The following is a 27,149-nucleotide window of genomic DNA, read 5'->3' as shown; positions in this document are numbered from 1 at the left end:
AAGGAATTCTAGCTCTCGAACCCTTACCGTAAAATTTCCACTCATCAGCCATCTCAGGTCTGAATCTCACTATCTTGTGGAAACAATCAACTGTAGCCCTGTACTTGGTCAGCATATCGATACCGATAATACAGTCAAAATCAGACAGCCCAAGCACAATACAGTCTAGCTCAATCTCATGCCCATCATACCGCAGTATACAAGATCTAACAGAAGTCACTGATACAAGACCTTTCCCCAAATGAGAAGAAACAGATACTACAGTAGATAGGGACTCAACAGGTAATGCATGCATCAATGCAAATCTCTCAGAAATAAATGTATGTGATGCACCAGTATCAATCAATACATAAGCAGGGTAACCAGAAATAGAACAGTTACCTGCAACGACATCATCAGGTGCATCTTGTGCCTGCTCCTCAGTCAAAGCAAAAACTCTGGCCTGCTTTCTCGGAGGCTGGCTCACTGTCTGGCTTCCTTCTGGCCTCTGCTGTGACTGGGTAGACGGTGCTGGCTGGAAAGAATGGACACCAGATGGTCGTCTCCCGGTCTGAGCCACTGATCCAGATGACTCTGCTGCCTGGGATCCCTGTGCACCTCTCTGGGGACATACTCGGGCAAAATGTCCCTGCTGTCGACATATACGACAAGAGCCAAACACTCCTCTGCACTGCTCTGTGGAATGCTTCCCTCCACAAGTGCTGCAATAGGGTCCGGTATAACTCTGGCCCTGACCAGTCTGTCTCGAGCCACTAGAACTGGAAGAACTGGTGCCAGACTTCTTGAACTGCTTTCCCCTAGCTTTCAGGAAGTCTTTCTTTCCACTACCACCGCCACTCTCGAATCGAGGAGGTGGTTGTTCTGATCTCGGTGCTGGAGGCACAAACGAAGCTCCTCTCTATCTAATCAGACCGACTTCGGCTCCCTTTGCTCTGTTCAGGGCGTCAGCAAAGTTGTTTGGTCGCCCAGTGTTCACCAATGTAAATATCTCCGGATTCAAGCCATTGATGAACTGATCAGTCACCGCTTCTTCATTGTCGGCCACATGTGGAGCAAATCTCAGTAGTGTAGAGAATTTAGACACATATTCCTCAATGTTCAACTGCCCTTGTCTCAGATTCGCAAACTCAGCACCTTTATCCTTTCTGTATGACACATGGAAGAATCTCTGATAGAATTCGGTTTTGAAGACATTCCAAGGTAATAGGCGTACCTCGATGCTCCAAGGCCCTCTTGGTCGTAATCCACCAGTTCTTGGCAACATCATGCAACTGGTGTCCTATCAGTTTCACTCTCCGCTCATATGTGTAGTCCAAAGAGTCAAACAGCATCTCTATGTCGTCTAACCAGCTCTCACAATCTACCGAAGTCTCAGTACCCTTCAAAGTCGGTGGATGGAATGACTGAAACCTTTTCAATAATGTCTTCATAGGAGTGGCTGTAACGTCCATCGGAGGATTCGAAGTACTACCCTGTTCTGGTATTCTTCTCGGAGGCATATCTGATAATCAAAAGGATTAGTAACCCCAAACAAGAATCTATTTCAGTCCTCCTCCGATCATCTTACTGCTGATCCAGAATCGGTGCTGATTCAATCTCAATAAAACATATTACTATATCAAATCAGATAAGCAAGTAACATGTATTAAAGCAATAAGACATGCTAGCATTCAAAAGCAGGAAAGAAAACTCAATCTACCCCGCTCACTAGCTCCTATCTCAATCTAAAGGATCTATCGCTCTGATACCACCTGTTGTGGGGACCCGGACGCTAATCAAGTTCATAATCGTCATTGGGACCATTTAATCAATTATAATAAATATGGTCTAATTTTTTTTTTTTAAATGCGGAACGTAATGGAAATCATACTCGTATACATATCAGTATAACATGAGGTACAAGTCATGTACATCATACATTCAATACAGACGAAAGTTCAACAACTAGCTATCAAGTGTTCAAACCCTATCTACAGCAACGTCAAAGTCCGTGGTCTCCACTCTATTCATGATCTCTCGTCATCTCCTCGACCCTGATCCTGTCCCACCTGTTGTCATGCACACATACAAACACGACAACAGCCGGATAATTCCGGTGAGAATATAATCCCAGTATAAATCAACGAACATGCAATCATATGATAAACATAAAAGCATGGACAGATAACATCAATATGTATCAAAATCTGAAACATAATCAATATAAAACTGTCGACAATGCTCGTGACTCCACGACTCAGACTAGACTCAATCCTAGTCTAGGGATCCCGGTTTCCAGACGTTGGCATTCCTATATCGACCAACACTAATAGAAGAATCCGATTCTATCCACGTCGATATAACCAAACATCCAGTGTCTTGACCTATCCGTCACAGACTGTGGCACAATCGCCAACACACTATCTCGTGACATCGTGCAATGTGCCCGTGGCGATCCCACCACTATCAGGCACTTATATCACAAGATCATTCGTCTAATATTCATCTATTACATGCTTCCTATAAATCAATAGAACAACATATAATAATCAAATCAATGCATATAATAATAATAAGTATGTGATTTCGGGAAACTCAAGTATATCCTACTCGAGTCATTCTCACAGTACCACATTGACTTATACCTTTCTTTTATTGAAATTCTGATGTCGTTCCTGTCTGGAATTCAAAGTCTGTCAACCCTCAATCTGGCAATGACAATATCAATAGTACCATATCAATATACTACTCCAATCAATACCAACTCTGATCAATCTGGATTTAATTCAAAATCAACTGCATAACGAAACAATCTGAATATCCCCGTCAATACAATCTCAACATATATTAATTACAAATCATAACTCATGTCCAATACCATCTGTAATCAATCCGTAATTCAAATCTGTTCAATTCTCAATCAATATGATCAGAAAATCATAACAATTCCAAAATCAACTTGTTCTTCGATCTGACTTCGATTCTACGATGTCTCGTATTCCAAGAACACATAATAATGATCAAATAATAATTTCTCCAATATCATAATTTCAAATGATAACAGAGCTCAATAAAACTTACGTCCAGTTGTAGCTCGTATCGAGAGGAGTACAGTACTATGTCCGGAATCAAAATCTGATAATCGAACTCACACAATCAAAATTCTAAAGAAAATGATGCTTCGAGGGAATCTCAGAGAAATTGTCTCGTTTCTTGCTGGAGGAAAGTGAAGGGATTGAAACTTTTATATGTCAAAGCATGACAAGTGTCCCACTCAAGTCATAATTACACTTTAGACCCTGCATTTTTCATTATTTGCAATTTGATCCTCAAGACTCTTTTTAATTTCATTTCAACCCTAATTAATTACAAAAATCGTGGAATTTAATTCATCATTCCGAAATTCATAAATTAAATAATCTCGGATTAAAATGATAATATCTCGAGCCTTACAAGGTCCGACTTAGATCAAGTGTTACAAAATACAAATACTAAAACATCAACACATATCAACTTGGGGGTGCCTTACCTGCCCATAGATGGTTCCAGTAGAATTATTATGTTCATTTGAATCCTTTTTTTTTTTTTAAAATTATCCATTCTTTCGTTTTAACTACATTTTTTTTAATGTATGACAATAAAAATCCTACTAATGTGCTGGGTTCTAATAACACTAGACCTGATTAGGATCGGGAGTTTCGTCTTGGAATGCCTGTTTTTTTGTTTGTCTTATTTACTTTTCTCGATTACTTGATCATCGGAATTAATTATACGGTTTTATTTTCCAGAACTTCTGCGGGAAAATAAGAGAATGCTTGATAAATCAATTAGGGAAATAGAAAGGGAGAGACAAGGGCTACAAAATAGAAAGGGAAATAGAAAGGGTTTTATTTTTGATGCTTTGTGTAAAGAATTGTGTGATTGTATTTGTTTGCAGACTTCTTCCCCATGGATATTTTGAATCTGATTTTTTTCCTTGGACTTGGTGGAAATATGAACGGGACCAACATCCATATTGTTGTTCCATTTTCACCTTTCTGTTGTTTATGCGTTCTGCACCTTTGGGGATCATAGTTGCAGAGAACTACATGCAACTGAGTGCAAGTTGTATTAGGCCAACTACTCATTTGATTTGTAAATTGTAATATAATTGGTATAGGGAGCTGTAAAGGTGATGGCCAAAGATCTTATTAGGACTTGACATCAGATTGAAAAGTTCTACAAGCTGAAATCTCAACTTCAAGGCGTGTCCCTAAGAATTCAGGTCCGTATTCTGAATTGATTACTCTGTATAGATCTCCATATCTTTAGATATTTGGTCAATTTTTTCAGATGGACTTGATTTTGGTGAAATAAGAACTGTTTTAAGTTTCCATCAAATTTCACTTCTTTGTTTGTGGCTCTACTTCCTCTGGAAGATGTGGCTTAGTTTGATCTGAAACTTCCTGCTACTGACTTTAACTGGGGCACGTATGTTTCAAGTCAAAATAATGTAGATATTGCATGATTTCACAGCATATTCTTGCTTTGTATTTTGCAAGATTGCACCAGCAAATGCTTTATGAAATGTTGTTTGACAAAAGTCACTCATCGATTTCACTGATGAATGTAATTATATTTAATTTCAGACATTAAAATCGACACAATCAATGGGGGAGGCGATGAAAGGCGTCACCAAGGCAATGGGGCAAATGAATAGGCAGATGAACCTTCCATCACTGCAGAAGATAATGCAAGAATTTGAAAGACAGAATGAGAAAATGGAACTGGTTAGTGAGTTGATGGATGATGCTATCAACGATGCATTGGAAGGAGATGAGGAAGAAGAAGAAACGGAAGAGTTGGTAAATCAGGTTCTTGATGAAATCGGCATTGATACCAACTCTGAGGTACAATTTTACGTCTTTTAGTTCAATCCTTTTTTAATTGTATGCGCACAAACTCCTTTATATTGATTGCTGAACTGACACAGATCCTACTTATGTTACAGCTTGTTAATGCACCTTCTGCCACAGTCGCTGAATCGAATGCAAAGAATAAGGTTCCACAAGCTGAGGCGACAGGAGATGATGATGATGGAATAGACAGTGACCTACAGGCCAGGTTGGACAATTTGAGGAAAATGTGATTGGCCTGTAAAATAGGATTCTGTGAGATTGGTATTGTTTTGTGGCTATGTAACATATGTGAAGATACTAAAACTTATGGTTGGATACGGCTTGGATTCTTCCGATAAAATTGTTTCGGGCTATACATTACGCGTTGTTTTTTAAGCTGAGTCAAGCTGCGTGTGGTTTTGCTCTTCATTAATGGAGCCATAGGTTTGAAAGTTAACCTACAGGTTTATCAGTACAGTTAGTGTGTACAAGTTCGTGTTTTTGCTTTTGGCCATCGTTTTTATGCAATTTTCTAAATGACTTCTTGTAGAAGTTTAAGGGTTGAATAAGCTCCATGCTTATTAGTTGAATATATTTATCTTTAAGCTTCAATTGCATTAAATATAAACTCTATATACTAAAAAGACTTGAATCAAGAAAGTTAAGTATCATTAATTTTTTATGCGGTATGTTCTCTCTTCCTTCGCCAGTTGGTTGCGCAATTTTTTTGGTATTATTCGAACCAAAAAATGAAAGGATAACGGAAAATATTGAAGAAATGGTACGATGAATTCGATTATTGCCTCGTTGTGTCAGTCGTCCAGTGGTGTCAATCACTTTGTAGCTCAGTAAAGAAACTCACAGGGAAGATGATAGATGAATTGCTCTCGCAAATATTTTTAATCAAATTTCACTGTTTAATAAATTTCTGCCTGTGACAGTGGACACGAACACAAACACATCAATTGTTATAAAATACATGATATGGGATTGCTTGAAAGTATCAGAAACTTACAGTTTACCAAGCTTCTTTAGAGGATTATACAATCTGTCGGAATATTAATGGAGATGAACACAGGCCTGGAATCGGACAACCCAGAAAATGGCGAATGAAGTGATGTATTGAGGTTAACAGAAGATCTATATAAAGATGGAACATAAAAATCTCCAAAAATTTCAGGTGCAGGTCTTCACAATTTGGTCACGAAGATACTTCACCGTTAGGGACGCTATATGTTCTTTAAGATTGTATTTGGATTGATTGAATTCAAATTCATGAATTTCAAATATATTTTTGTTGACGGACATGTTTAAAGGTGGAAGCAATTCTAACAAAACCGGATAATTAATCACTCTATTCACCAAAAGTAGCACATTACGTCCATACACATTAGAAAAATAACAACGTACTACAAATATCGCTTCTCAGCTCCGCTTGACAGGATCAAAGTTGGATACACCAACCACCGCCCCAACTATGGCAAATAGGACAACACCACCAGCCACAATGCTCAGCAAGAAGTTCTTCAGTGACGGCGAAACGCCGCTAGCCGCCTCCGCCACGTCGGGTACGACCATCGAAGCAGTCAAAGCACCTGCTGTGAATCCGGTTGCCACCTTCTCCTTCCATGAAGCATTCAACTCAAATTTCCCAACTCGCTTCGACACCGTTGCACCATTTGATGATAGTTTCAACGGCAATGGCTTCAAGAACCCATCGGCACTTGGCGGCTGTCTCTTTAGGGTGGCACCAGTGAGTGGCACCGCCATCGACAAGGTGGAAGTGGAGGTGGAGGCCATTTTTTATTTTATTTTTTTGCAGTTGATTTACTAGGGGAAGTCTTCTTTATCTCTGTGATTCAATGAGTATATGTTCTGGATTTGAATGTTATTTGCATAGATCAGAGGATGAGGGTGTCTTGTAATTTTCCGACATGGCACCTCGCCACTTGGTATTGGTGGATAACGTTATCTATTTCACAGCCACAATTTCCTATATCATCTGATTGTCTAATCCAAATTTTCTAGCATTTTGAAAAGTTCATCATGCTTTCGAGTGATTTTAATTAAAAATTTTATCTATGGTCCATATCATATCATCAAACTTCAATCGGTTTTGAACGCTCTCACAAAACTATAATTATTAATAATATGTTACAAATATATTCAGAAATTATATAAGTCATGACAATCTTTTGTTCGATACAGGTCAATTTTAAGCTTCAAGATGACAACGGGAATAACTCATTTTTTTTTATTTGGAATCTCATCAATAAAATTCAAGCTCAATGAAAAATACGAAAATTTTACTTATTTTTTTAGCTTCAAAACTAAATATTTAAAGAACTTTATAATGCAGATACATCCTCAGTGATCTGACAACCAATGCAAGCATGCCAAATGAGAACGAGAACAATCGTTCAAATCAAATGCTGACAAGAAAATTACTCGATGGAAAACAAAACTTTAGTATTGTGACATGAAAACAGTTCAACACAAGTCTCCGCGGTTTTCATCTGTCCAAGGACGGCTGATGCGCTCAAGAAAAGTTGAGAAAAACCACTAAAAGGTTCAAACTTCAACTTCGGTTGTTTGAACTGTGGCTGGCCTGAAAACTTCTTCTTCCTTTGGTGGATGAATTGTGACAAGGTCAGGTAGAGGAGTCATAGGACCTTGCTTTCCTTTTGGATCCCAGTCGAGCATGATTTTAACCTTGATACCGAGTACACCCTGAGCAATCAGAAGTCCAAAATTTTTATTAAATTCAGAAAAAGATTCCAAGATAATGGAACCAAACATAATCGCGATAATTCTACTCTAAAAGCATCACCAAAAGAAGAACCGACTCATACCTGTCTAAGCAGAACATGTCTCACAGCAGAGTCAATGTATTCTTTGACTGGCTGACCAGATGAAATCATGTAGCCATCTTTGAACTTCATGGATTTAGCACGTTGAGCCCTCAATTTTCCACTAACAATTACCTGAGACCCATGACAACAATCTCATAAATATAACAAATACCAAGCAACGAAGTCTGAAGAATTAAGAGAGTACATTAGTGTACCTCACAACCCTTTGCTCCACTCTCCATAACAAACCTTAAAACACCATAGCACGCCCTGATGAATGTAAACATGAACTGTATGACTTTCCAGACACACTATCGAACATAGAAAAGAAATGAACAGGAACTAACTTTTCAAATAATGACCCCTTCCCTAGTCTCCACAGAATATATTTCAGAAATTTAAAAGGTTCAAAAAAATATAATTTTGAGAACTGAAAGAAAGATAAAATTGTAGAGCTCGCAAATTATACAAGATAAACTTAGTTGCTAACTTAAAAAATCACTTAAAACCCGTGACAAACTTTTATCAACAAACATGCAATCAACTTAATTGGTGCGCCACTTTGTTTTATGGATAACAGAGAAGCATTTAGAATTTTAAAATGGTTGATTACAGAAATATAAAATCTTTCAATCCTTAAATGATAGACTTGAGGGGATAGAGAACCATCATTTGATGTCTCATCTCTATCATTTAATGAGCTAACCAATCTTCAGAAAAGAAATATAAATCCGAACAAACAGAACGTGGCTGTAGAGAATATTAACAGTGGAAAGACATTAGAGTAAAATCCTTAAACTTAGCGGCTACTCAATAAGATCATCCATCATCAAATAGCATCTTGGCGAGTTAAGGAAGATGATAAAAGCTTACTAAAGCTCATAGCTTTCGAAAGCATCAATCAGATTTACTGAAAAAAAATGCACATAAGATTCACAAAGAAATCACTAAAAATACAAAGAACAAGAAAATACAGGCATGTTGACTATTTTTTAGGGGAAAAGACTTGTCAAGAATGACATATTCATTCATACCGCCTGACAGCAAGGCCACCAAGGAGCTTATACCGAAGGGACTCGGCCTGCGCAATGGCACATAGCCCCCTGTTGTTCACTTTCTCAGCATACAGCTCAACGCTGTTCTCTGGAAACTTGAACCTCTTCTGTACTACAGAGGTGAGCTCCCTAATCCTCCTCCCCTTCTCGCCTATCGCGTTAACAGCAAAAAATTCCAATTAACTTCCCATAAACACAAATCAAATCAACCGTATGATAAATAAGGAACAGCCAATCAAATTCTTCAAAGAGGAATTGTCAAACAAGGAACTTTTTCATATCTTAAACGTGCACACCGCACAACATAAAATAAACCATGATAATACATAAATATCACCAAGAACATTCTGTGTGCGTGTTGCACGGATGATAATCTCCGTCCTCATGGGAGTAACTCTGACCTCTACCCCAGAATATCCATCCTCGGCCAGCTCACGCATCAACACCTCGTTGAGCTCCGCAAAGAACACTCCATCAGCCACAAACTGTACCCAATTCAATTATCACACAATAAGACATAAATTACGCAAATATTAGAGACTAGATCGAACGAAAACCTTTCGCTTTTTGCTCATCTGAGTAGCCATTTTCGTGTTTGCAGAGGACGATCAAGATCTGCTGTTTAGTGAGGCTGCGTACGTCAGGAATTTAGGGTTTTCGTGTTGTTTAAACGGCAGATTATAAATGATGGGAGAATTGATCCGACGATTGAAATTGGTGCGATCAAAATGGGCTTCCATTGTCGTTAGACCATCATATAGTTATATTTATTATATTTTTATATTATTACTTTTTATATAGTATTTGAAAAGAAAAATGTGTGACATGCCAAACATAATTTATCCTTTGATTATATCTTTTTTAATAATATTGTGCATACAACTGTTGAGTTTTGATTTTTTAGACTAATGTTATTAGTAGATATCTATTCAAGAAATAATATTTAAGTCAAAGAGACCCTATATAAAAAAGAATAGAGGCTGCAAAATTAAGAGTGGGAGACGTAGCAAGTGAGATGGAGCATGGTCAGGAAGCGATGATTTAATCTAAAAAAATCAAGTGCTCGAGTCGAGGCGTATTGCTATGTTTCCAATGTTGAAGAAACTTAACAACACCTAATCGAAGTGTTGGTTGAGAGTTGTTTGTTGAAAAAGATTTCGGCTTCATAGATTTTGCATTCATAGTTGTTTGATTATTTTGGTGAGATATATTTTGGATACACTTTGTTCCCTTATTGTGTTAAGAGACTTAGATTTTTGTTAATACACTAGTATTTCATTAATGTAAACTGACAACATTTTTTAGTGAATCTTTTGCCCTTAACCATCACCGCACAATCATGTTCACTTGTACATAATTCTCCGCGGCTTGATTTATTTACGTAAGTTTTGCGTATTGAATTATTTTCTTGCACGTTGTGTTAGGTGCTACAACATCGCGCTCAACATTTACATGTAAACATACAATTTTTCAATTAAATAGTACTTTTCTGTTAAAAAATATCATTTCAGTATTATTTAAAAAAAATTAAAGATTCATATATAAAATAATGATGGTACAAAGGCACATCCATTAAGTCTTAAGAGGGACAATAAACTAGTCGCGAATTCTGGCGGAAGAAGAGGATTTGATTTGATTTTTGATGTTATAGTAAAGTAGTTTTGGAAAGTATTTTGTATATCTATTTTGGTATTAAAATTATTTTTCAATTTTGAAATATAGTGTTCAGGGTGGTAAAATAATATAGTATAATGATATATATAATTATAAAAAGTGATACAAAGTTAAAGGAGTAGTTATTTGTGAGACGGTCTTACGAACATTTATCTGTGAGACATGTCAACTCTACTGATATTCACAATAAAAAGTAATACTCTTAGCATAAAAAGTAATATTTTTTCATGGATGACCCAAATAAAAGATCTGTCTCACAAAATACAACCCGTCAAACCGTCTCACACAAGTTTTTGTCAAGTTAAAAATGATTAAAAACTTGATGAAAAATGATTAAAATCATTCGTATTTTCGAAATTTTAATATAACCATGTGACTGCATATATACATGTGAATTCTGATTGTGTGGTTGAATGTATACTATGAATATGAAAGTGTAAAGTATGGGGAAGTGAGAGTATTAGGGAATTTCTCAGTCAAATAAACTGAGTAGTGGACGACACGAGATAATTTGTAAAATCAATAATGCCATCATGATTTTGAAAGTGATGTCTTTTAGGAACGTCAATTCAAAGATACTAAAAGAGCAATTAAGAGATGCTCGAATTGATGGAGTAAATGAGATTTTAATCAATAATTAGCAGTTTGATTCTCTTTATCAATATTTTCTCGGACGAGTTTGTCACACATGACTTGTCAAATGTGATTTTTCTCGGACGAACTAATCACACAGAGTTTGTGCAACGTGATTCGGTAGATATTGTGTTAATTCAGAGATATACTCAATGCACATCAAAATATAACGGCTACTGCGGATTCTCACGTCATAAAAAAAAATTAGGAGGAGATTCCATATTTGGAATGAAGAGGGCTAAAATGAATTATTGAAAAATTAATGCATAAAGGCACTACCCCCAACTCGATGTCATTAATGTGGATCAAATGTTTTGGTTAGGTCCCACCGGTTTGTTCGACACTACCCACATGAGTAGTGTCCCAAAACCATTGAGGAGTTGACATTTGTCAAATTTTGACACGTGTCAACTCTTCATTGTATGGAGTTGACAAGTTTCAACTCTTCAATGATTTGGGTACACTACTCATGTCAACTGGTCTTACCGACAAAGTCACTTGTTCAATCAAAGAGAGTGTGATTTAGGAACAAGTGTGTGGAGCACGATCAGACAATTAATATAGGAACCACTCTAGGAAAAAGCTTATTTGGAGAAAGAGAATAAAAAGAAGTTAGATATGTATAGCAAGCTATATTTATATAATCGGTTACTGGTATTTTACGGCAGGGTATTTATTATTCTCACGACATATCTCACTAGTAATTTACAAACCACTACAAAGTTTGAAAATGGCGAAAACTGTTCTACATAAAATTATAATTTCCCTATACAATTGTACTTGAAAGTAAAAACCAGAAAAGATCACAAAAGTAGAGATAACAGGAAGGGATAAGAAGAACACAGTGAATAAGTTGAAGAACTTGCTTAAAATGGGGCCCTTGTTTAGGTTGGTGGAGTTCACTGTTCAGTACATATTTGGAACTGATTGCTTTGTTTCTTGACTACTCAAAAGTAGAAGTAGAAGAAGAGGAGGAGGAGGAGGAGGAGGAGGAGGATTCAAGGGGAAAGAGATCATGAAAATCTGCAAAGATACATTTTTGAAATCAGCCGTTGATTTTGACAAACAGAAAAAGCATTTAAAGCTTCCTTTCATCAAAATCTAAGTAATGGGACATCAAATTCTACACACACAAGGTAGAAAATAGAAAGGAAAGATGTCAGAATCTTATTTTGTATTTCACATGAATAATTAAGCAGTGGTAATATTCGGCATTTTCCACAACCCTTTTCCATGATGCGAAGAAATTATAATCCAGAAGATTATAAAAAGACTCGGGCTTTTACTTTCTCCAAATAATCTTTCATGTCTGTTTCCGAGTTAAGCAAGTTATTCCCAGCTCCTCTTCCATTTGATTCTCCTTGATCAACTGAATTAATCTCGGTCGTTCTCGTTAAATTATTCGAGAGATTGGAGTAAAGATCAACGACACGTCTGACGTTGTCGTTGAGTTCTCGAATCAAACGCGCATTCCTGTTCAGATCATCAGGAATCTTGGACTCCTGGTTCTGACTAATTTCATTGATCAGTAGCTTGTTTTGATCCAATATGTTCTGAACTTGCACGATGCTCTTTTGAAAAGTCTGCAACATTTCGCCATGTTCAGATGAAAATGCACCCCCCTCCATTTCTGGGATCTCGATCAACTGAAAAAGTTGCTCGGGCAGATGGAGATGCAATTACTGGAGGAGACTTGACTTCAGATTACAAGGGAGAAAGAGGAAGACTTGACATCGAAGAGATGTGTGATAGTGAGGTATGGGAACTTATGGAGAAAAGATGCATGTGAATAACGAGAATTAGAATGTAAATATCGTTGATTTTAATACCAAAAGGAATGCCCATCCTATCATGTTTTAGACATACAATATCTTCTTGAAATAAATTTACCGAACAACATATTTTTGTCAAAAAGTATTAATACAATGGAAGCCCGAAAATTATATTTTTGGTCGTAGTCAGGTTGTCGGTTGATTGATGATCTTAGTCTAATCTTAGCCGTTTTTTTATGGGAAAGTTGGTGAAAAATCCCCAATCAGAACATTTCTTTGGGTTCACTCCCTACCCACAAAATTGTGGTACTATGTCATACAAAATGTGGTACACTTCATATGGAAATGTGGTACTAAAAAAATACCCAGGAACTGAACTCAAAAAAAATCGATAGGCCGGAGAACTGAAGGCCAATTTCTCCTTTTTTTTGTTGGAGTGCAGATGAAAATCCTGACACGGCTACACACATTGCCAAAAAATGACTAAAGTTGGAGAGAAAAAAGGAACCATAACTTAACCGGTTATAATATTAAAAATGAAAAATATGTAATTTACAATCGAAAAAAAATATAAGCTTCGGTATAGTACTCATTAATGTGTAAAAACGTGTCAACCATAAAAAAAAAACATAATATTTGGTAAAACATTTATTATATTTTTTAAAATATATTTACAAGGCTAATTGTATCACTGTTTTAACAGTGTGGCTTTATTTATTTATTTATTTATTTACGAGGCTTCACGTGAAAATAGCAAATTAATAATGTTATGAATTCAAGAATTGAGTTCCAGAGCACTGTTGGCCTTTTTATTTCCTTTTTCTTTTCTCCCGCATGGGATTAAGCGTAGATTCCATTTTTTCTTTTATTATTATTATCAATTGTAGTGATTATCAGATTTTTAATTTGCATTGGGTGATCAAGATCAAGACCAAAACCTCACTGTAGTATCTCATTAACAAAATCAAGATCAAAATATCTTGTTCGAGACGAAATCATCTACTACATTTAATGTTTCAAACCTTGTTATGCTTTGCTCAAACTGATGCTCTTGAAGCAAAAATGTAACCGTAATAATGAATTGAAATGTAAAGAAAAGTGTGGTGCGTGTGTGCGCATGTCTGCCTGTCTGCACTCACGTTATTAAAAATCTTGTAAAATACATTAAAATAGTCATAATTATATCAAACCATTGGTAGTTGGAAAAACATAATTTGCTGGTGATTTTAATTAATAAATTGTCATTGTTTTTGGAAGAGGACAAAAACTGCCCAATATCAATATATATTAGGGCGAATTTAGTTAGAAATTTCAATTTGATTGAGACACGAAAACTTTTATCGACAAAATATATTTAGATTTTTTTTTATGGATTAGGCACAATATTTAATGCGTATGGACCCATGGTACTTGCATGAGTTCCTAGAAGAATGGTGGCAAACTTGAGATTGTAATGGCAAACTTGGTTGGTTATAAGTGACACTATACACTTACCGATCATAGTTTGGGTTATGACTTATATATTAAACTATGGTTTTGGCGTATTAATTTTTAATTTATGATTATTTTGAGTTTATAGCTGACGTGACATCAGATATGTCAATATTTTTTGGTGTTGTCATATAAGTATTTTCTGATATCATATCAGCTAAAAAAATCAAAGTTATGTAATGTAACAAAAACAAATTTTGAATAATTATTATACCCAAACCGAAATTGTGATATTTAAGTGGAAACAAAATATTTTTCCTTAATTTTAATTGAATATTGACCAAACTAAGCACAAATTTTCGTATTAAAAAACCCATGAGATAAATTTTTTACAAAACAATTTAATTTATTTGACTTTAAACCAAAAGTTGTCATGTTCAAGGCCCAAGCCCATGCAATCTCGATCTAGAAATATTTTGTGAAGAACGTACAAATTTTTTTTTTGGATTTGTCCAAGATTTTTAGAATTCATTTATTTATATCCGGGATGGCTTACTTTGCTTTTGGTGCATTTCGTGTAATGTGCTTGTATGGTCTTAGAATATGAGTGTCCGATCCTTAGGTCTCAGTGACCAGACCCGAGGGGTCGTTTACCAAAAACACATGTTTTCGTAAAGTCGTAAGACCATGTATGGGGGTTGACGCCTACCCAGGGAAGTTGGTGACTGATAACAAAGAGCCGGAACTTCTATTCTGTTTTATCGATATAATAATTAATTTGTATTGATCATCATTTCGAAAAAGTTATTAATCCAACTGCTGTAAGAGCTCAAGAAAATCTCTTATATAACATATAATTTTCCTTGATGTGACCTAATTATTTGATCCACCAGTGCAAAAAATATTGAGGTGATTTCTACAAGTTTTAAAAATCGTTCTCGTAGTGTAGCATTTTCTCTCCATATTCTGACTCCAATACCATAGTATCACTACCCTCGCCCAAGCTTGTGCAAGCGCCACACAAATGAACTTTTATAACAACTACTCCATACTCATCATTGCTTTATAAAAATTGTTAAATAAATTTGCTATATATATGAGTCAACGGAAATACTTATAAACATTTTAATAAAAATTGTTAAATAAATTTGCTATATATATGAGTCAACGGAAATACTTATAAACATTTTAATAAAAATTGTTAAATAAATTTGCTATATATATGAGTCAACGGAAATACTTATAAACATTTTAATAATATAGTTTCAATTCATGTGGGGAATGACGTACTACAAAATTAATCTCATTTCGTCAAAATAATTTTTTTTTTCTTTGAATTACTTTGGCATGTTTAATATAAATTTTATTTTATCATTATTCTAATATGATATAATATTGATTTTGCATTAAAATTATTTATAGTTTGGTAATTATTTTAACTTTAAAATGTTTTATGCAAGTATTATATAGTTATTCACTTCACTGTGAATATGTTAGACGTAAGTTAATTAAGAATTTGTAATTGAGTTTATTAATTACTTGAACATATTTTCATTCTTATTTATCTTCAAATAAGAGGTACTACAAACGCAACTTATAGAGGGGGTTATTATTTTGCAGTGAGATATCCGCTGAGCAAACGTTATCGAACATTGATCTGATAGTGATTCGATTGATTCTGATACATACTCAATGATTGTGCATGAAGGGAAATAATATTTTCAAAATTAATTGATATAATTCCTTAGAGTTAAATTATTTCCCTAAAATCATCTTTCCCTTGTTAAATTGATTTCATATACTATCTTGTGAGATTTTGTCTTTCTAGATAATGAGATAATTATACAAATATATTCTATATATGATATTTATAATAATGATATGATATCAATGTTTAAACAGAGTTTATTTCTAATTAAACTTTTACATTCCTTATGAAATATGTTTCCTTATGGAGATAAAAGTCTACATCTTTTGATATCTTTTTTTGTGTAAGAGGCCTTGACAACTCCTATGTCTCTTTTTGTACATATTTATCAGTTCTCGTCTCAACATCCAAGGCTTAGCTAAATAGCTTGAGATGTTAGTCGATGTGTTTCGCTTAATCGATGGCGGTTGTGAGACAGATATATTATTAGTAACCTCCAGTAGTCGAGTGCAGGCAGGCTGGCCTATACTATATTATACTAGCTAGCTAATGTAGTTCATTTCTAGACATATAACTCCTAATAAATAATCATACAAATATCTAGTTAATTATATAATTACCAAAATATATGATTTTTTCATTTATTTCTTTTTTGTTAGTGATCGATCTATATTTAAAACGAAAAACAATATTTTAATTAAAAAATAATATTTTCAATATGCATCGAATCGGATCGATAAATTTATTTTATAAAATGAACAGTTTAAAAATCTAAATTTTTTGTATAAACAAATTAAGATTTTGCCAAATGTCTGTACACCTCTCTCTCTCTCGCATTGCGTGTGTGTATATATATATATGCACACACGATTACGTATGTTTTACTGTGTAATTCTTCATGTGTATATCAGTCGGTTTGATCCAGGGCTTCCATTTTGTGAAGATTAAGGGCTGATTCATTTGTATACTGTGATTCGCTTTCAATGCGCAGTCGAATCGCGTTTTTGGATTCCAATGACGTCAGCGGTGGGAGCTGCGGCACCTGCTGCGCCGCCACCACCACCACCGAGTCATCGCTGTCTCCGCCGCGTGTTCTTCCCCCGGATGTTGCCGCACTTTTAAGCGTCTTTCCGACACGCTAGAATCGATCTGCTTCCACACGTCATCGCAGCCGGACTTTGACTTTTTTGCGGACGCGAGGTTGATCGCTGCATCTGGCAGGGAAATCCCCGTCCACCGGTGTATATTGGCTGCTATGAGTCTTTTTTTCAAGAATTTGTTTGTGGATAGGGAGAGAAATGCGAAATTGAACCTCAAGGAGGTGATGAAGGAGTATGATGTGGGATACGATGCGTTAGTGACGGTGCTCGCCTATGTTTACAGTGGAAAAGTTCGGACTCCGCCCAAGGATGTGTGCGTGTGTGTGGATGACGAGTGCTCCCATTTGGCTTGCAGGCCTGCTGTGGCGTACATGGTGGATGTTTTGTATGCATCCTTCGTGTTTCATATTAAAGAGTTAGTTGACAGGTTCCAGGTATTGATACGGTTTCCTGTGGTTAATCCTTTTTCTCTATCAAGGAGATTGTTTTATTTTATTTTTTGAATTGTCACGTTATTCATGTTCATAATGTTTGTGAGTGACCTATTTGGTTTCGGTCTAAGGTTGATGTTGTCATGACATTGGATTTATATTGGGAGAATTAGGGAAAAGTGTGATTTTTTTTAAAAAAGATCTATAAGTAAATTTACCTTTATGTCCCAATGTTTTAAGTTTAAATTCGTTAAACACACGATTAAATCAACAGATAGCATAAATCTTTGCAAAATTGTAACACAGAACCCTCTCTCCCACCCTAAACCCTCCGTTCCCAGAAAAACCCTTCCCTCGAGGCTACGCAAACTCAATTGAAGGAATGACAAACGAAAATGTGGTAATTTTCACGTTTATGTCGATTTGTTGCTTCTGGGTTTTTGTCGATTTATGTTTGCTGCGTGTGGTGTGTGTCGTGTTGAAGATCGACAGAAGCTAGATCGACTGTGCTTTTATGGTCGACCTAGTGGAAGAATGAACGCTTTGGTCGACCCAATCTTTTTGGTCCGACCCAATCTTTTTGGTCGACCAACTTTTTTGGTTTGGTCGACCACATGCTTCGAAATTCTCCATTGATTTTCCTAACTTTACTAACGTATTTATTTTTTGTCACAGGTCTATTTGCCGAGAAAAATATGCAAACTGACAATTCAATCGAGATATAAAGAGTTTGCGGAGAATATTCATCGTTATTTGAACAATGATGAGAGAACCCATTTTTTCGAGCAGTCGCCTTTTGGTAATTTGGTTAGGTATTATAGAGATTTTAACATTTCCAATCAAATTCTATGGTATTTAATGAGTAATCAGATAGTTGATAGTAGTAGTGATGATTTGTGGATGGTGGTGCGCAAAAGGCCGGTTAGATTTTCTTTATTAGAGTATTGTTTAATAACGGGTCTTGATTGCGCTATAGAGCCCGAAGATTTACCAGATAGAGGTGTATTTGGCACCACACACTTTGCCGGTAAGTCTGAGATTGTTTTGAGTGATTTGGAGGGAAAGATTATTGTCCAAGAGCAGAATGAGACTGGTATAGACGTGGAGTAGATAAAGATGGCTAGTCTATACTTCTGTTGTGCCGTATTCGGTGAGGCGACTAGGAAAAAGACGACGAATATCGACCCTAAATACTTGAGGCTTGTAGATGATTTGGATAAGTTCAACCATTATCCCCGGGGTAGAGTAGCCTATCGGGATGCGGTCCGCTGTTTGAAGAAAGACCTTTTAGGGTGATATAATTACCTCACCGAGGCACAGGGTTGGAAAGAAGTTGACGGCAGCTTCCTTGTCGGTGGTTTTGTTCTGCCTCTGTAGGTATATTATTTTTTGAATGTTAAAAAGTGGATTTGTTATCTTTATTTCTACTAGTAACATTGTTTGAAATTTATGTTCTTATGAATGTTATCCGAGCGTGGCACAAAAGTTTGCAAGTAGAAGAGATGCGGACGGTTTGATGTTGCCCATGATGTTTCAGTGGGTGACTAACACGTGGCCGTCAAACCGTGCCCCAACTGCTGTTGATATTACTGCAGCCTTTGGTGATTGTGCTATAGATGTAAGTAATATGAATTGATTTGATATAATAACTGTGGACATTAATTTTAATTAATCTGATCTTTTATTATTTATATGCAGGATTGTCTTGGATTTTTTACTCCTACTCCTGAGGAGCTAGTTTCACCGTATTATACGACCAGGCTTTTTGTTGATTCTGCGCCTGATGCGGTCATCACTTGGGTACTCGAGCTCTGGAGGCAAGGTCAAACAGTCATATGTAGCGAGCACCCTCTGAAGTCTCCCTCAGTCCAGCACACGCCTTCTGCACATTCAACTCCGGATGTTTCCGGCACCGTTTATGGGGATATCAGTAGATCAGTCCAGCACACGCCTTCTGCACATGCATCTCCGGACGTTTCCGGCACCCGTTCTGATGATCTCAATAGATCCAGCTCTAGCACCAGTTCTCCTATGCGTACGGGTCCTAGAGTCCACTTTGGACTCAATCCTTCCCGCCACCCATCACCCTTGGAGCATCGTTTCGAGAGGCGGTTGACTGCCTTGGAGGATTCCGTTACGTCTATGCATGTTAAGATGTCAGCAGGATTTATTGAGACCAGGGCGTCTATCAGGAATATAAATCTGGCTTTAGATGAATTGAAATCGAGTTTTAATCTTGGTCTCGATGAGTTGAGATCGAGTTTGACTGAACAGATTAGAGCTGGTTTTGCTGAGATGAGGTCTAACATGCCAGTGCATCAGGACAAAGATTATAGCATATCCTATAGCAGAGGGCGGAAGAGGAAAGCATCCGAGGCAGATTTTGGTGAGTTAATTTTATTAATTATATTTATGTTTATGTAATAGAATGATTTAGTAGAACTGTCATTATTATTTTAATTTGTTTAATGTACGCTGTTGGTGTGGATGATAATCTGGCTAGGAAAATTGGCAGTAGTAGCCAGACACAACATATATTTGAGCCTAACCTTGCAGTCATTACAGAAGAGTCCTCAGAAAGTGAGGTAATGCACTTTTTTGATCTCAACTCATCCAGACCAAGATTAAAACTCGATTTCAAGTCATCTAAAGCCATATTTATATTCCTGATACACGCCCTGTTCTCAATAAATCCTGCTGACATCTTAACATGCATAGACGTAACGGAATCCTCCAAGGCAGTCAACCGCCTCTCGAAACGATGCTCCAAGGATGATGGGTGGCGGGAAGGATTGAGTCCAAAGTGGACTCTAGGACACGTACGCATAGGATAACTGGTGCTAGAGCTGGATCTATTGAGATCACCAGAACGGGTGCCGAAAACGTCCGGAGATGCATGTGTAGAAGGCGTGTGCTGGACTGATCTACTGATATCACCATAAACGGTGCCGGAAACATCCAGAGTTGAATGTGCAGAAGGCGTGTGCTGGACTGAGGGAGACTCCAGAGGGTGCTCGCTATATATGACTGTTTGACATAGGGATGGCAATGGGTAGGGTATGGGTCGGATTTCATACATCCATCCCCATACCCATTTATTAAATTCATCCCCATACCCATCCCCATACCCATCGGGTATTGAATTTCATCCCCATCCCCATACCCATCGGATTATCGGATACCCATACCCTACCCAAATACCCTATTATCATATACAATTGAATTTTTTCAAATTTAAATTGTTTCAATGAAGTTATGAATATTTAAAAATTTATTTAAATGAAAAATAAGAAAAATTATTAATGATAAAAATTTGCAAAATAAACTTTGTAGAAAAAATAACAAAACATTAAAAATAGCCCAAGTTAAAAAAAAAAAAACCAAAACCAATAAAAAAACAAAGTCACGTACATTCCAAACTCCCAAAATTAATTGGTTAAAAAAACCCTAAAATGAATTGGGAAATATGCAAACAAAAAAGGAATACAATGAACCATAATCAAGAAATAAAGTATTTTTCAATTTTTGAAGTCAAACATTGAATAAACTTACCAGTGGAGAAGATAAGAAATTGAATGCAAAATAAAAGAGTGGTAAAATCTTGAAACGTAAAAGTGAAAGTAAAAGGGAAGAGAAAAGAAAAAGTACCGATTTACTTGGATTTGAGAAGATGAATTTTTAATATAAATAAATATAATTAATATATATATACATATATACATACATATATATCTATATATATATATATATATATATATATAAAATTAAACGGGTATTCGGGTCGGGTGTGGGTCGGATTATGTCAAACCCTCCTCCATACCCGAACCCGAAAATCCCCATACCTGATTACCCAATTATTTAATCGGGTCTAAAAATCCCTCCATACCCTTTTCTATTCGGGTCGGGTATCGGATCCTCCAACGGGTTCGGAGGAAATTGCCACCCCTAGTTTGACATTGTCTCCAGAGCTCGAGTACCCGAGTGATGACCGCATCAGGCGCAAAATCAACAAAAAGCCCGGTCGTATAATACGGTGAAACTAGCTCCTCAGGAGTATGAGTCAAAAATCCAAGACAATCCTGCATATAATTAATAATAGATCAGATTAATTAAAATTAATATCCACAGTTTTTATATCAAATCAATTCATATTACTTACATTTATAGCACAATCACCAAAGGCTGCAGTGATATCAACAGCAGTTGGGGCACGGTTTGACGGCCACGTGTTAGTCACCCACTGAAACATCATGGGCAACATCAAACCGTCCGCATCTCTTCTCCTTGCAAACTTTTGTGTCACGCTCGGATAACATTCATAAGCGAGGATCTGTAACATAAATTTCAAACAATATTACTAGTAGAAATAAAGATAACAAATCCACTTTAACATTTAAAAAATAATATATTTGCAGAGGTAGAACAAAACCATCGACAAGGAAGCTGCCGTCAACTTCTTTCCGACCCTGTGCCTCGGTGAGGTAATTATGTCGCCCTAAAAGATCATTCTTCAAACATCAGACCACATCCTGATAGGCTACTCTATCCCAGGGATAATGGTTGAACCTATCCAAATCATCTACAAGCCTCAAGTATTTAGGGTCGATCTTCGTCGTCTTTTTCCTAGTCGCCTCACCGAATACGGCACAACAGAAGTATAGACTAGCCATTTTTATCTTCTCCACGTCTATATCAGTTTCATTCTGCTCTTGGACAATAATCTTTCCCTCCAAATCACTCAAAACAATCTCAGGCTTACCGGCAAAGTGTGTGGTGCCAAATACACCTCTATCTGGTAAATCTTCGGGCTCTATAGCGCAATCGAGACCGTTATTAAACAATACTCTAACAAAAAAAATCTAACCGGCATTTTGCGCACCACCATCCACAAATCATCACTACTACTAGTCTACTATCAACTATTTGATTACTCATTAAATACCATAGAATTTGACTGGAAATGTTAAAATCTATATAATATCTAACCAAATTACCAAAAGACGACTGCTCGAAAAAATGGGTTCTCTCATCGTTGTTCAAATAACGATGAATCTTCTCCGCAATCTCTTTATATCTCGGCTGAATTGTCAGTTTGAATCGAAAAATTGCATCCCTGCCTAGTTTTCTCGGCAAATAGACCTGTGAAAAACAATAAATACGTTAGTAAAGTTAGGAAAATCAATGGAGAATTTCGAAGATAGAGTTCAGTCGAACGACATGGTCGACCAATCATTTTGGTCGACAACAAAAGTTGGTCGACCAACTTTTGTGGTCGACCAAAGCGTCCATGCTTCCACTAGGTCGACCATAAAAGCACAGTCGATATAGCTTCTGTCGATCTTCAACACGACGCACACCACACGCAGCAAACATAAATCGACAAAAACCCAGAAGCAACAAATCGACATAAACGTGAAAATTACCACATTTTCGTTTGTCATTCCTTCGATTGAGTTTGCGTCGCCTCGAGGGAAGGGTTTTTCCGGGAACGGAGGGTTTAAGGTGGGAGGGAGGGTTCTCTGCTACAATTTTGCAAAGATTTATGTTATCTGTTGATTTGATCGTGTGTTTAAAGAATTTAAACTTAAAATATGGCGACATAAAGATAAATTTACTTATGGATCCTTTTTTTTAAAAAAATTACAGTAGAGTCCCTTTTTCCTAATTTTCCCACATTTGAGGTCGCATGCGGTTACTCTTTTGAACTTTGAGCACAGACTGCTCAGGCCGTTGATTACTAAATTTGCTCCTGCACTGTTCTTTTAGTTGGATACCTCATGCATTGTTCATAAGTTTATTGTGTCGAATCAAGTGTATCCTTTCAGGGGAACCTGATGGATATTATTGACAAGGCTGAGGCAGATGATGTGTTGATGGTTATATCCATTGCGAGCTTGTGTGGCGCAGCTTGTGAGAGTTTGCTTGTGAGGTCCATTGAGAATATTGTCAAGTCTGTCATTACTCTTGATAGAGCATTGGCCCCTCACCTTGTGAAAAAATAAATGACTCACGCATGGAGCTTGGCCTACAATCACCCAAGGACAACGGTTTCCGTGATAAACATTTTAAGAGAATACACAGAGCTTTGGAGTCCGATGATGTTGAGTTAGTTAGAATGCTACTTAAGGAAGGGCATACCAATTTAGATGACGCGTGTGCTCTTCATTTTGCTGTTGCTTATTGTGATGCTAAAACCACCACAAAACTTCTTGACCTGGCAATCGCTGACATTAACCACAGGAATCTGAGGGGATACACTGTGCTTCATGTCGCTGCAATCAGAAAAGAGCCCAACATCATCGTGTCTCTGTTAACTAAGGGAGCTAGGCCATCTGATCTTACTTCAGATGGCAGGAAAGCCCTTTAGATTTCAAGGAGACTTACGAAGGCTGTTGATTTTAAAAAAAGTACTGAGGAAGGGAAAGCCACTCCAAAGGATCGGTTATGTATAGAGATTTTGGAAGAAGCAGAGAGAAGAGATCCCCTATTAGGAGAAGCTGCAATGTCTCTAGCTATGGCCGGTGATGATTTGCGCAAGAAGTTATTATATCTTGAGAATAGAGGTAAATCTTTCCGGCACTTTTCATTCTGTTTAGTCTTGAGATTTGTTGCATGCTTTTGACACTCGTCTTTTAACTTCTCTTTTGAACAGTGTAAAAATTAGTTCTGCAATCTTTGTTGCTCTAAAATCACTCACACATTCAGTCAGTCTCTTGGATTAAATGGTTCAGGCACAGAGTTTAACTGGTGTGACTAGGAAAAATTATTTATTTCCACACAGGTTTCAGCTGAAAAACTATAGGAAGTTGTGGCATATGAAACTGGTCTGAAGAAGAAGTAATTCATTTGAAGTATGATACGTTGGGTCTCAAAAATATGCAAATGAAATATTATCTATTTTATTGGTTTTTTTCTTCTTTTTCCTCAGAAATGATGTTTTCTTCACAAGGCAGACTCAGTGCTTGAAGTGTGTCTGTCATTCATTCTCCTTCAAAATAGTTTCAGTAAGCAGAAATTCTTGAAGTGAGGCATAATTCAATTTTTAAAGCATATCATAACATTCACGAAATGCTTAGAAGGAAAATTTGGAGCATAGCTTATCTAATTTTACCTTCTCTTTTGCGACCAATCAGCATTTATGCTTAGAATGCCTTGAGATTGGCTGATCTGGTTCCAAATTCATCAAATAATGAGAGATGCTTCGGTATAATCTTCAACACTTGCTTCATTTGTTGAAATGTAGACGAGCTATTTATAGTTTGTCCATGTTTGGACTTTCAAAGGTTTAAAACAATTGTCTACAACATCGTGGTTGAATTTTACTGGTTTTTTACCTTTCAGTTGCGATGGCCAAACTTCTATTTCCCAGGGAACCTAAAGTTGCCATGGATATTGCTCAAGTAGATGGAACTGACAACTTCCTTTTAACTGGTATGAACGAGAATATGACTGATGCCCAGAGAACATGTGTTGACTTGAATGAGTCACCTTTCAAGATCAAAGAGGAGCATTTGAATAGGTTGAGAGCTCTCTCAAAAACCGGTACAGAAGCTTTTTGTGTTTACTTGTCTTTTGGCCCTTTTTCTTGTTTCACTGGGTGTGAGTGTATTAAAAAGTTTTCCTAGTATTAAGAATTTTCCTGCAAAAGTTAATTTACTTGAAAAGCATTAGGCCATATCCTCATTTACCAGAAGTCAGAACAAATATTATCTACTTAGAACACGCTAGTGCATTGGAATAGTTGACTGAATTCGTTATACAGTCAGATATTAGAGACAGGGACCTGCTGAAATCAAGTTTTCTAGAGTCACAGCATTTGTATGCGATCAAGTATTCATCTTATCATCCACATCCTCTATAAGTGCGACTGACACAAATGTATTTGACGCCAATTTTTCAAATGTAATAACTGCTAGTGCACAAAGTCTTCATCTTCCCCTATGTTCCCAGAGAAAAAAGACTTCATTTCAGATTCCATTTTGATAACTTAGATGGTAAAATTCTTAGGCTTGCATTAAATTATCATTAAAAGTTCTCCACCGAGTCTACCATAACATGATAATGGAATTGGTGTTACATTAGCAAGTTTTGCTTTTAATTGAATTTGTCTGACAACTTATTTTTGTTGTGATGACAGTGGAACTAGGGAAACGCTTCTTCCCTCGTTGTTCTGCCATACTAAACAAGATTATGGACGGGGATGATTATCCCGAGATAGCTAAGCTGCAGATTGATTCTCACGAAGAGCGCCCTTCCAAAAAGCAAAGGCGGATGGAAATTAAAGAAGATTTTAGCAAGGCGTTTACAGAAGATAAAGAAGAAATTGACAGTACAATCAACTTTTCATCATCTTCGTCATCGTCATCTATTGGATTGATGAAACCTAATGGTAAACTTACATTTAGAATGTAAATTTCAGGAAATTGATTGGGAGAATTATATTTTACAAGAACTGTATACATCAGTTTTCCAACTCTTTTTTACAGGTGTACCATAGTTTTGTAACTTGGTTGATTTACATGAATATGAACGATTACATTTATTGTGTTGTAATGAATATTGGGAAAATAAAGAAGCTGTAGGTTCTGGGTTATATCCCATTTGTTTGAAATATTTTTGGTTGAATGGATGGATGCCTTTATTAAATGAATTAGTAAGCTTGAAGAGTTTTACTCCACAAAATATTTTCTATTTAACTTGGCAACGTGCTAATTTTAGATTATACCAGATGAAAATATATTAATAGAATACAGGTTTGTACAATCAAAGAAAATTGAATGGAGTCGGGTTATATATTCGGCTCAATAAATTGGATGGATCAGGTAGAATATATGATTCATATAATACAAATTTATATTACAATTAAGTAATATTTTTTCATAAGATGAATCGGATCAGATATCCATTTTACAAAATTGAGCTGTGAGATGTTTTCACATGAGTTTTATGTTATATAAAATATATTGTGTTATAAATTATCTGAGTTTTATATATTTTATTTATAGATACGGAGAAAAATGTATTAAATTTATAGTTAATATATCTACTACAATATATTAAGAAGATATTTGATAGAACAGAATGAGCTGAGAATGAAATGAATGTTTTCATCTCATTTCTTATACATATGATTCGTATGACATTGAAATGAGAATGTCCATTTCAATGAGGATAATTATTCTCATATAGATGAAAATAGTCATTCCATCCATTTTAGTTATGAATTGTTATTCTCATTCTTCATTTTCTACATTTTAAAAATATTTTTTTATTTAACTTAACCAGTATAAATATCTATATCTTCACCACAACAATAATAATAATAACAATAATTTATTATAGTTATAATTAAAAAAATTAAATACCAAAATAATAATTATGAAAATAATATATTATCGAAAAAATCACTATTGTTTATATATATAAACTAATGATAATAATATTAATAATAACTTAATGATCATGTAATATAAAATAAAATAATTTTTAAATAATAAGAATTATTATAAAATTTTATTGAAATTCAGTTATTTAGTAAAATACTAGTTATGAAAATAAAATTAAGATTAATAGTCATATTAGTTTTATGATAACGATAATTAAATATTAATTAATAGAGTATTAATAATTTTATTATTTTTTTAATAATAATAAAAAATAATTTTGAGCATTTTGGAATTTAATAATCCACAATTCA

General features: G+C 35.9%; 3 protein-coding genes and 1 pseudogene across 3 annotated transcripts; 2 read left to right on the top strand and 2 right to left on the bottom strand.

The window, feature by feature from the left end:
- The first annotated feature begins 3,909 nt into the window (after window positions 1–3,909).
- LOC142528238 (vacuolar protein sorting-associated protein 2 homolog 1-like) lies at window positions 3,910–5,461 on the top strand. The gene is made up of 3 exons (XM_075633268.1): window positions 3,910–4,243; window positions 4,608–4,868; window positions 4,970–5,461. The coding sequence occupies exons 2-3, from the start codon at window positions 4,629–4,631 to the stop codon at window positions 5,105–5,107; spliced, it is 378 nt and encodes a 125-aa protein (XP_075489383.1). The 5' UTR covers window positions 3,910–4,243; window positions 4,608–4,628; the 3' UTR covers window positions 5,108–5,461.
- A 721-nt stretch (window positions 5,462–6,182) lies between these two features.
- On the bottom strand, window positions 6,183–6,724 carry LOC142528239 (uncharacterized). Its single transcript, XM_075633269.1, has one exon. The coding sequence runs from the start codon at window positions 6,654–6,656 to the stop codon at window positions 6,282–6,284; it is 375 nt and encodes a 124-aa protein (XP_075489384.1). The 5' UTR covers window positions 6,657–6,724; the 3' UTR covers window positions 6,183–6,281.
- A 459-nt stretch (window positions 6,725–7,183) lies between these two features.
- LOC142528237 (small ribosomal subunit protein uS3x) lies at window positions 7,184–9,475 on the bottom strand. Its single transcript, XM_075633267.1, has 6 exons — window positions 9,321–9,475; window positions 9,101–9,248; window positions 8,743–8,914; window positions 7,924–7,978; window positions 7,709–7,840; window positions 7,184–7,586 (listed from the first exon to the last, which is right to left on the bottom strand). The coding sequence occupies exons 1-6, from the start codon at window positions 9,348–9,350 to the stop codon at window positions 7,428–7,430; spliced, it is 696 nt and encodes a 231-aa protein (XP_075489382.1). The 5' UTR covers window positions 9,351–9,475; the 3' UTR covers window positions 7,184–7,427.
- A 7,292-nt stretch (window positions 9,476–16,767) lies between these two features.
- LOC142529345 (BTB/POZ domain and ankyrin repeat-containing protein NPR1-like) lies at window positions 16,768–26,077 on the top strand (annotated as a pseudogene).
- Window positions 26,078–27,149: the final 1,072 nt, after the last annotated feature.

Source organism: Primulina tabacum, chromosome 16 (assembly GCF_025594145.1).
Source record: "Primulina tabacum isolate GXHZ01 chromosome 16, ASM2559414v2, whole genome shotgun sequence".
NCBI lineage: Eukaryota > Viridiplantae > Streptophyta > Magnoliopsida > Lamiales > Gesneriaceae > Primulina > Primulina tabacum.
Note: the sequence above shows the minus strand (reverse complement) of the source record. Positions and strands in the feature narration are given on the sequence as shown.